This window comes from Psammomys obesus, unplaced genomic scaffold (assembly GCF_907164565.1).
Source record: "Psammomys obesus unplaced genomic scaffold, mPsaObe1.curated_primary_1811, whole genome shotgun sequence".
Taxonomy (NCBI): domain Eukaryota; kingdom Metazoa; phylum Chordata; class Mammalia; order Rodentia; family Muridae; genus Psammomys; species Psammomys obesus.
The window spans coordinates 23,796,314-23,808,042 of NW_026585895.1; the positions used below are offsets into that span (position 1 = coordinate 23,796,314).

At 40.4% G+C, this 11,729-nt stretch overlaps 1 protein-coding gene across 12 annotated transcripts in view; it reads left to right on the forward strand.

Annotated features, from left to right (window-relative positions):
* Baz2b (bromodomain adjacent to zinc finger domain 2B) overlaps positions 1–11,729 on the forward strand; it is a 215,322-nt gene that overhangs the window by 184,947 nt on the left and 18,646 nt on the right. For all 12 annotated transcript variants that reach the window (XM_055600961.1, XM_055600969.1, XM_055600966.1 and 9 more), the window contains 6 exons: positions 1,102–1,356; positions 2,208–2,422; positions 3,767–3,841; positions 5,222–5,465; positions 7,553–7,615; positions 8,769–8,913. In XM_055600961.1, coding sequence (XP_055456936.1) covers positions 1,102–1,356; positions 2,208–2,422; positions 3,767–3,841; positions 5,222–5,465; positions 7,553–7,615; positions 8,769–8,913 — 997 coding nt within the window. The remainder of the gene's footprint in view (positions 1–1,101; positions 1,357–2,207; positions 2,423–3,766; positions 3,842–5,221; positions 5,466–7,552; positions 7,616–8,768; positions 8,914–11,729) is intronic.

The window sequence follows — 11,729 nt, forward strand, 5'->3', positions numbered from 1 at the left end:
AAGCAGTTTGTCTGCTGTCAGAGGCCTTGCTCCTTGTCATCTTGAGATCAAAGAAACTGTCCTGCCACAGGATCTTGGATTTTCTCCTCCTCAGTCTTACAGGCAAACGTGGCTTTGCCGCAGTGCATGAGAATAGTTATTAAGAAAGAGCAGAATAACCTTGGATCCAGTGTGGTGTGCTCTATTTTAGAGTGGAAATAAGTTTAATTTTAAATATAGCTAAGGATACAGTGTTTGTAAAAATAAAAAAAAAGAACCTATCAATAACACAGACAGTTTCTCTAACTGCCCCATAATATATCACTGTGCCTGGTCTATGACAGCTGTGTTCTGGTTCTGCCTTATCCTTCTCAGTTACATATCATTGCCCTGTTTTGTCCAGGCGCCTTTGTCAGCATGCTTCATGCAAACATTCAATGACTCAGTAGCTATTGCATTATATTAACAGTCGGTTTACTTTACTTATCTTAACTGCTTTAAGATAAAAATTAATGTAAACTTTCCAGCTTCATTTGTTTGGGTGCTTGCATTTTCCTAAGGAGCATGGGGTTTTCCCTGTAAGTTAGTTAACATATTTAATAAGCTTACAGTGAGCAGGCTTTTCTCAGTGGACTCTTATTTTCTTAAATCATGTGAAGTATCAAAATTATATTTATTGAAACCCAGGACAGAAGATGAAGAATTTCTCTGGCCAACCAGGTTAGCCAAGTTGATGAGGCCTGGGTTCAGTAAGAATCTCTTGTCTTAAAAAACGAGATGCTTACATGGGGGGACATGCCTGGTGGCAGTCTGAACGAGCAGAGTGCTTGCTGCCGAGCCTGGCTACTTGAACTTGATCTTCGGGAACCCATAAGATTAGAGGAGAACTCCTGCAGCTGGTTCCCTGGCCTGCACAGGCACACTTGCCTGCCCAAACCCACACGCATGCAACACAGACACATAGGTGAATCAGTAAATGAACGTTTAACAAGGTAGAGAGCCACCAAGGAAGACTGTCAGCATGTGAGCGCACACATAAATATATAGGGAACTCTATATACACAGATAAAGTCCTCTTTAATGTTTAAGGCGCCTTTAATTTTGCTTGCACTTTACTTTCAGCCCTTGCCAGAGTGGCCTCGCATCCCGGGACTTGTGCTCTCTGGAACCACGTTTTCAGACTGTCTCATGGTGGTGCAGTTTTTACGCAACTTTGGAAAAGTTTTGGGTTTTGATGTGAATCTTGATGTCCCGACCCTCAGTGTGCTCCAGGAGGGATTGCTAAATATAGGGGACAGCATGGGTGAAGTGCAGGACCTGCTGGTGAGGCTGCTGTCAGCTGCTGTGTGCGATCCAGGTCTCCTAACAGGATACAAGGTAAGGAAGACGGAGGTGCAGCCAATTGTCTGATTTCACACTCCCTGAACATTTCTTTCTAACCTTCCTGGGAGCCAAAGACTGTTTAGATGTATCTTTATCTGGTTGTTTCTATGTATCTCTTGGAGTTAGTGTAGGCTTATACTAGGTAACAATTGACAGATGTAGAAGAATCTTGGTTGACCTGAGAAACGTGGACCAGTTTCTCCGTTACTCCATTGCTTTAGTGTAGGCAAAGTTCAGGTCGAAAACAGACTTCATAATTCATAAGAGACCTAGAACTTGCATGCATATTCTGAAGCCCTCCTCTGTCAATTGCTGTGAATAGGCTGATGCATTGCGCTGTTGGAGCTGTACTGGTCAGCGGGTACTCCATCCATTCACGTTTGTCTTTGCTCCTGCTCAGATGCACGTTCAAGGTAGCTTTGCTCTGGATAAGACTGATGACAGATAAGCTTCCAGATACAATGTTTTTTCTCTATATGCCTACTTGCTGACCTCACCTGTAAAACATAAAAGGAAAAAAGCAATCAGTACTTTTGATCATCCTTACTCTGTCATTAGTTACAAAATGTCTTTGCAGACAAAGAATAGTTGATTGACTCCTTAAATCTTCTTTTTTTCCAATAGTCAGGTTCTTCTCCATATCTGAATTTAGTAAGGGTTTAACCAGAGGGATAGATTAAGATGGACCCTCAAATATTTGTCAATCATTTTGTTTGTTTTTATCTCCTCTCTAAATCTGTGGTAATAAAGTTCTTACTGGTAGTACCTAGAACATGTAAACTAATATTTTATCATTATTATTAAATGAATATGATAAACACTGATAAAAATGCCAAACTTTATAGGCCAAAACAGCTCTTGGAGAACATTTGCTGAATGTTGGTGTGAATCGAGACAATGTGTCCGAGGTTTTGCAGATTTTCATGGAAGCCCACGGTGGACAGACTGAGCTGACCGAGAGCCTGAAGACGAAGGCTTTTCAGGCTCACACTCCAGCGCAGAAAGCCTCAGTCCTGGCCTTCCTCATTAATGAGCTGGCGTGCAGCAAGAGTGTGGTGAGGTAAGCCCCTCTGCCCTGCTCGATTGTGTGCAGTCCCAGGGAAATTCAAAATGCTTATTGAAAAATTTGAAAATTACAGACGAGCACCAGGAAGAAAATCAAAATCATAAATCACCATTTAGAGATGGCCACCAATACTATTTCATCTGATTTCTATGCGTTCTATTGTGTATATGTAATCTGTAGTTTTTATTACCTGTGTTGTTTAGTCATTTTGCTGATTCTTCATATAGTGGAAATCTGTTTTATTGTTTACTACAGTTCGGGAATTCAGGGCGATTGTAGCGATCCAGAACTTTTCTTTTCCTGACATCTTTGAGGACCCGATTTTCTTTAGAAACCCATAGAATGATCTAGCCACTTATTTGGGTGTATGCTGCTATAGCCTTAGGTTCCTAGTTTGTCCGTGAATTAGTTTATGCTTTTTTCAGAAGTACTCAATCTCATTTAAGATTCAGGTCCTACTGGTACTAGTACTTGTTAAGAGTGAAAGAGTTGGTTAGTGCTCTGGCCTTCAGGTTCACCATTCATCCTGTGCTTGTTCTTACCGTTGAAAACTTCAATTATGTTACTTTTAGTCTATTACCTTTTTAGAAAAAAAAAGATTTGTGAATATTCTGTACTATTTATTTCTACCTTTGAGGGACATATTAAATCTTCAGTACATATCTTAGCCACCATATATTAATATGATTGTTACTATTTGTTCTTGTGTTCTTTGGGGGATAGCTCCAAGAATGAAATAAGATGTAAGCTTTGAATCAGGGAATTAATTTCATTATGCATAAAATGATAACACATACTAATGCTGGGCGGCTCTTTAAAATATATATACACACATGTAAACTCAATATACAGAGAACACTAAGGTTTGCTGTTTTGGAAGAATAAAGGTACCACTATTCTAGTACCACCAGCAAACACCGTGTTTTTGGTTTCCATTTGGACATATGTATCCCCACAGTGATACTATCTGTACGTGAGTATGTATACACTTAACGCATACCCATCCATGTCCTGATTGCCCATTTGAATGTGCATATGGTCACTCCTTAAATATATACCAACCTCATCAGAATGCCATTTTTATAAACAATTGTGAAAGGGTACTAAAGCTCTTTTTTTTTTTTAAAGTAGAAACTAAAGCAAATTTCGTAATAGTGATCTGTTATCGAATCAAGAAATGATTGCTTCATAAGGTAAATCTCCGTGTATGTAAAAAGCCGTGTGGATATGAAAGGAAGGAGTTTTTATCATTTTACTTTATTAAAATACATGATTATGCACACTAACTGTATGCATTGCACAAACAGATTATATCGTAATCCATTCTTGTATTTGCAGTGAGATTGACAAGAACATTGAGTACATGTCAAACTTGAGGAGAGATAAATGGATGGTGGAAGGTAAACTCCGCAAGTAAGTCTCACTTTATGAAAACTAACATGCTGTCTCCTTTAATGCAAGTCTCCATGTGGGCTGCAAAGATGGAATTTCAACTTTACTCTTTCTACTGGGAAGATTACTGCTTAATCTGAAATCTGAAATTGATGATGGAATCTAAAATTAATAAGACTTTGGGTCAGAGTCCATAGCAGAACAAAAACAAAAAAAGATTCATTGAATTCATGCTTCAAACATAAAAGATGCATTTCCCCTTTTTTCTCCCTGAAGTGACTATGTTTCCTGCTATTGTTGTTGCTACCAGATTGCTTTTGTATTACCGGATATCTACTTGAGACTATCCTTTCTTTTAATGACTTTATTTTAAACTAAAGTCTGCATCTAAAAAAAATCTTAAGAAAAATTATTCAACATCAAAATGCAATTTTCTCCCAGCCAGGAAGTAAATAACGGTACAGTTAGTAACTGCTGTGTAAAGAGGACATAGCTCTCCAAGCAGAAGCCTTCACACCTGCAATCCCAGCATTTGGGAGGCGGGGGCAGGACGATCTAGAATTTAAGAGCAGCCTGGGTTACGTAGAGATACCCTTTCCCAAATCTCCAAAGAAACCAACAGAAGAGTTTCTGAGCTGGAGAGGCGCTACAGGGCTTGGGAGTGCCGCTGCTCTTGCGAGGGCCTGTGTTTAACTCCCAGCACTGCACAGTTGTTCACAGCCATCTGTAGATACAGTTTCAGGTACCTGGTGCCCTTTTCTGACCTCTGTGAGCCACAGGCTCTCACGGGGCACACATACATACATGCAAATAAGCCACATAAAATAAAAATGAATACATTTATTTTGTAAAATGTTACAAAATTAGTTTCTTTGCCATAATTTGAACTGAAATTTTGTTAGGCACACAGTATAGTAATCAGGAAGTACTTGATCATTGTTGGAATTATTTATCTCAGCTTTCGGAATTTTTTGTCTAATATGTTTTAATTACAAAGAGAGAGTTCATTGACCTTTATACATTCTGTAACTTATGGAAACAATGCTTCAACTTTTCTTTTTTTTTTTTTTTTACTGTCATTAATATATTGCTTACCACCTGAGTACAAGATTTTTCCTGTTTGGGACTCACATTATGAGCTGGATATGGTGGTGCATACCTGTAATCCCAGCACCTAGTAGGCAAAAGCAGGAGGGTCACCAATTTCAGTCAGCTTCAGACCCAAGGGCATGGGCATGTTACTTAGTGGTGATGATTACCTAAGAAACACTGGATTGACTCCTTAATACTTATGGAAAAAAGGGAGAAAGACACCCCAGCAAAGCTTTGCTCATAAAAATTATCTTCTTAACGACGACAAGAGTAGCTTTCTAGTCTAAGTCTTTCTTTCAATGTTTAAAGACTTAGGATAATTCATGCTAAGAAAACAGGCAAGAGAGACGCTTCGGGGGGCATTGATCTCGGGGAAGAGCAGCATCCCTTGGGGACACCCACTCCTGGACGCAAGCGGAGGAGGAAGGGAGGTGACAGTGACTATGATGATGATGATGATGATGACAGTGATGACCAAGCTGATGAGGATGATGAAGACGAAGAAGATAAAGATGACAAAAAAGGAAAGAAGGCTGATCTCTGTGAGGATGAGGTAATCAAATTCAGGTTCCTGTATGAGATTTAACAAGACCTGTGCAACCTCCCAAAAATCAACATGAAATTGAAGCCCCTCGGGCTATAATCTGAATTCAGTTTGTGACATTTACTTTCTACAGTCTCTTCATCTGAAGATAATTTCCTCCTCCTCCTCCTCCTCTTCCTCCTCTTCTTCTTTCTTCCTCCTCCCTTCCCCTCCAGGCTTGTCAGTGCTGATGTCCCCAGCTGAAGGTAATGTTGTATTTATCTCTTAACCTGTTTTTTGGTAATTAAGGAAGCAGTCAGAGGCATGGCTGGACATGGAGAGAAACATGGACTAAAGTAAAGATGCTGAGTTTGCCTTGTGTGTGCAGATGTTTTACTCCGCAGGCATGAGACAGTGGTCCCCTAGCTTGTATTACCCGATGGCATGGTTAGCACCTTGTTTTGTGCAGTGTTCTCTGTGATACTCAAGTAATGAAATCACTGACAATACATTGCTCTGAATGTATTCCTGCAGTGTAAAACCTTGTCTCAATTTTTTTCTTCCACATTTACTATTTTAATTACTATATTTTGATATTATATCTTTTATCCATTTCCTTTCCTCCCTCCATATCCTCCATATACCTGCCTTGCTCTTACATTTATGACCTCTTTTTTATTAATTGTCGTTGTTATATACATATATACAGATTCAACAGTCTCTTTAAGAAAAAAGAGCTTTTTTGAGGGAGTCTATATTTAGGACCTGGAAGATGTATTAAATGCTGACTGGGTAATAACGTAGTAGTAATATCTGAGACTAAGCTTGGCTTCTTGCTTAAGGTCTGGTTAGTGCTTCAAGACAATTGCTATGAAAGGATTAATTACAGGGAGTTCTTTCATTAAGGCTCATATGATCCCCTCAGTTAGAAGATGCTGCCCTCATACCCTTTGTCCCCGTCCAGTCCCTTTTGTCCCTGCTCTCACTTCTACATGACCTTGCTAATTGTCAGCCGTGCTGAGCTCATTGGGTGGTGTGCCTGAGTTTGTGTTGAACGAAGGCACACATAATGGTGATTCATTAAGAACCATTGGAGAACTGTGGTGAGGATTATTTCTGTTTCCTGTTTTGATAATGATACATGTTCTTTTTGTTGCCACGTTTCTATCTGATCTTCTAAGTTCTTTTATATTCCTTAAAATTGTGTTTTGACCCCACAGTCAAAACTTAGTATACTGTCATTCCTCTCTCATCCTGAGAGAAGTCTTAAAAATTGCATTATGTAGGTGGGGTGTACCACATCTGCAGAACACTTGCCTTACTTTCACCCGGCCTTGGGACAATCCCAACTCCACAGCATAACTGGAGGGATTATATTTGGCTGTCATATGACTATTTTGTTACCTTATTCCAGTTATCTATTGATTGGAGCATAATTTTTGCTTTTGTAAATTCTCAAATATTTGCCCTGCTTGTCCAAAGATCATTTTACGTCAATATTTAAGTATTATTTGAGAGTCAGGATTTAAGGGTTTGGGGCCTATTTTCCTTTTGAGGTTTCTTTGATCCCAGTTAAAATTCATGTTCCTTTTAGCTCAGAATAACCCTTCCCTGGACTCATCTAATTAAAAGTGCATAAATGATAGATGAAGTATAGTCTCTTTTCTGATGTATATGAATGAGTGGTTGTGAATTTTGAAAAAAAAAATGCTGCTTATTGAAGATAATGTCAGAAAGAGAGTACTAGAGGGAATATCAAAGTTAGTTGATAGGCTGAGGATGTAACTGAATGACCGAATGCTCATAGTGTCCTGGCCAAGGCCTTCAGTTGGCTCTTTAAGCATTACCTTAAAAAAGCCTGGGCCTAGGGGTACAGCTCAACATTAAAATGCTTACGTAGCATGGGTGAAGCCCTGGACTCAAGCCTCTGAAAACTGAACAAAATACATCCTCAGAAGAGACCCTTGGAGGCCTCATGCCTCTTCTACTGCTTTATAAGTGCGTGTGCGTGCGTGGTGTGTGCGTGCGTGGTGTGTGTGTGTGTTGCATTTGTGCAGTAGTGACTAAGGAATGAGACTTTCAAGCATGTAAATAATCCTGTATTTTGTTCTGTTTAGGATGAAGGTGACCAAACAGCAAGTGTTGAGGAGCTAGAAAAACAGATAGAAAAACTGAGCAAAGTAAGTGCTTCCGGATGTGTGTTCACTGTTGTGTATTGGGTTCTAAAGTCCATGTATGGGATTCAGTTTTCTTTTTTCTTTTCTAAATTTTAACTTTATTTTACGTGCATTAGTGTGAAGGTGTCCTATCCTTTGGAATTTGTGTTACAGACAGTTGTAAGTTGCCATGTGGGTGCTGGGAATTGAACCCAGGTCCTTTGGAAGAGCAGACAGTGCTCTTAACCACTGAGCCATCTCTCCAGCCCAGGATTCATTTTTCTATAAGTGATTAAACAGAAGACGTGTAGACTCATTCTCTCATAAACCTCACTGGCTTAATGCTACGTTAAAAGCCTTTGAAGACATTATGCTTAACCAGATCTATAAAGAAAGAGTTCTGGAGTCTTCAGTTGTACTTTGATGCATCAGTAAAGATAAAATCTCTTGGAACTTATTACTCAAATTTCTATGAGTTTCATAGTAATAGTTTGAGTATTCACATTTCATTTTATATTTGTGTATTTATGAATCACGTTTACATACATGCATACATGTTATGCATATTGATTACTCATATTTATAAAGTTTATATATTTATGTATATATTCTGTATCTTAGTGTCGTTAATATAACTTAAGATGCAGCTTTTGTAAGAAAAAGGGGGGGTTAGGATGAGATTATAATAATTACATCATTTCTTTCTTCTGTTTCCTTCCTCCAAGCCTTAGAACACTCTCAATGAGAAATGCTGTGATTCAGTATCTAATCCAAAGCTATATGTCAGAAATAAGGCACATGTTGACAAAGCATGTGTATACAACTAAGCAAATGAGACACAGTTAACTAATGCAGGAGTATATTGGCAATATACTGTAATCAGCCAATCCACTTTGGCTTAGTAATGTCTTCATTGGCATAAACAATCCTGTGGCTTTTGATGATCCTGGTAAAAATAAAACTTACCTTTTAAGCCCTACTTGAATCCAAGAGCTTTCTTACCCTCATTTGTTTTGAAACTATTCTTTCTTTCATGGGTGTGAATGGAATTGTGTTGGGTGTATAACGTTCAGCCCTTTGCTGTGCAGTATGATGCTGTGGTAAACATAAAGTTCCTTTGTTAGCTTTTAAGTCACCTAGCGTGTGTGACATAATTTTCTGAATGGCTTTTCAACAGCAACAGAGCCAGTACAGGCGGAAGCTCTTCGACGCTTCTCACTCGTTACGCTCCATGATGTTCGGTCAGGACCGGTACCGACGCAGATACTGGATCCTTCCTCAGTGCGGAGGGATTTTCGTAGAAGGCATGGAGAGTGGTGAAGGTAGGGAGTCCTGGTCTCCTACATGGAGTGTTGTGTTTTGGCAAGGTTGTTACTATGCCTGTTTCTTGTTCTTTGGTAATAAAGAGTGCTTTACTACTGAGTGTGGGGAATGCTCGGCTCCACTCACGCCCACGGCTTTTCATGCCCTTTGGGCAGCGTTCCTCACGGAGGAGGAACAAATCTGCTGCAGGATTTCTCTTCCTCCCACTGTCAGACTTTGAGATCCTTGACGTAGGCTGTCCCTTTCACAGCAAGCATCACCGAACTGAACCGTAGAAGATGACCTGTACATCCTTCCCAAAATCTTCGTCTCAGCTTAAAATCTTGTTCATATTTGAGATTTGTGAACACCTAACTTGTAACTTTTTTCCTTTTCTGAGTTTTGTGTCACCACTAATTTTTGAAATTTCATCTTGAAAACATGCTGTTCCATTAACCATATGATAGTCTTAACTTCTGTGTGTAGTAAAACTTATTGAGCTCAGCTTTTCATAACTCCCCAGCTTAGTGGTGCTAAATGTCAAAATCCTGATGGGTCAGAAGGATTGTGAGTGCCAGGGTGTAGCTCTTGACCCATGTGGTACATAGATGTTAGGACTTTTTCAACACGTGTCTTTTTAATATATAGGTACTTTAGGAGGCACAAAGTTACCTAAAGAATAATTCATAGCCTGGCACTGTGGCTCATTTCTATAATTCCATCACTTAAGAGACTAAGAGCTTGAGATGGCCTTGGGCTATATCATAGCAAAAACTTTAGGAAGTTAGGAGGTGACTGTAGTGGAGAGGATTTGGTTACTTGTATAGAAGATAGTAGAAACTGTAAACAAAGCACTTGTTTTTATGAACCATCACTTTTAAATAAAAACTTTATGTAAACTCTCACTATCTTAGAAAGAAAGAAAGAGGCGGCTGGAGAGATGGCTCCGAGGTTAAGAGCACTGTCTACTCTTACAAAGGTCCTGAGTTCAATTCTCAGCAATCACATGGCAGTTCACAACCATCTATAACGAGAACTGGTACCCTCTTCTGGCGTGAAGGCACAAGTGCAGGCAGAAAACTTGTATAGGTGATAAATAAATTCTTAAGAGAAAGAAAGAAAGAAAAGCAGAACTGTGACCTGTCTCCTTGGAGGAAGGGCTTGCCTTTCCAGATACATCCTTTCCCTGTACATTTTCCTTCCAGCCCAGACGTGGCTGGACGGGTGACTCGTGTGACTGTGAGACCCTGCCGTTTCAAGGATCAGCTCACACCCAGCAAAGACTTGGGAATAAGATAATTTCTCAGATTAGTCCCTGACTGTTGAAACTGCTCAGAAGTGTTAGTATGAGCTGTAGAATTAATTCCAGTTGGGAGCCGATTGAAGAGTAGCTACTGGCTAGAAATGGTGTTCTCAGGTTATTGTGCATATGGCCAAATGAAGTTCAGTGGTGCGTTTTGCCATGGGAAGCTTTCATAGTAGTGCTTCAGGGAAGATTCAGCACACGCTTACACTATGAGGGACTGAACTTGGGGCCTTGTGCACACCACGCTAGAACTCTGTCACCAGAGTCCTCACTCCGCCCTTCAGTGTCATCATATAATATTTACTGACTTCATTGCATGGCAGCCACCATGGTAAGGAGAGCTTATGGACTTGAATTCCATTGTACATGTAAGGGGAGGATTAAAACTAAAATCTGTGAAACCAAAGCTAAGCAAGAAGGAGGACCCTGGGTGAGGTGATCAAGCCTCACTCAGAAAGGCAATGGGAAGGACATTGGAAGAAGGAGAAAACAGGAAACAGGACAGGAGTCTGAAAGACTCTACCCAGCAGAGTATCAAAGCAGATGTTGAGGCTCATAACCAAACTTTGGGCAGAGTGCAGGGAATCTTATGAAATGAGGTGGAGATAGAAAGGCCTGGAGGGGACAGGAGCTCCACAAGGGGAGAAAATAAAGAACAAAACTGGGCCCATGAGGCTTTTCTGAGACTGATACTCCAACAAAGGACCGTTCATGGAGATAACCTAGAACCCCTGCTCAGATGTAGCCCATGGCAGCTCAGTGTCCAAGTGCGTTCCCTAGTATAGGGAATAGGGACTGTCTTTGACATGAACTCAGTGGCTGGCTTTTTGACCACCCCTCCCCCCACCAATGGGGTGCAGCCTTACCAGTCCACAGAGGAAGACAATGCAGCCAGTCCTGATGAGACCTGATAGACTAGGGTCAGATGGAAGGGGAGGAGGACCTCCCCTATCAGTGGACTGTGGGAGGGCCATGAGAGGAGATGAGGGAGGGGAGGGTAGGATTGGGAGGGAACAAAGGAGGGAGCTACAGCTGGGATACAAAGTGAATAAACAGTAACTAACTAACTAAATAAATAAATAAAAAGTACATCAGTGTGTCTTGTGTTGAAGTCTGTGAAGGAAATAATATAGAATGGTCTTCTGAGATGAGTGGGGAGAAGCCTATTGCTCGTAGGTGGTCAGAAACAACTCTCTGAGAAAAGCATAGTTAGCCTGAGACATGAAGGCCAAGAACCAGCAGCTAGAACACTATCCTGCAATAGACGAGTAAGCACAAAGCGCTGAAGAAGAGTCCTCATGCACTGAGAAGCAGAAAGTGAGGAGAAAGACCGATGGTGTGGGGATTGTGGGAGTTTCTGTCAGATCTTGTGGAATGCTGAGGCCTTTGTAAGGAATTGGGATTTTATCCAACACTGCAGAAGAGTTTGCAAGATTCTCTTTATGCAGTTCTACAAACTGTAAGTAGCACACACATACACATGCATGCACGTATAGAGATGCATATGTACACACATAAACATACATACAC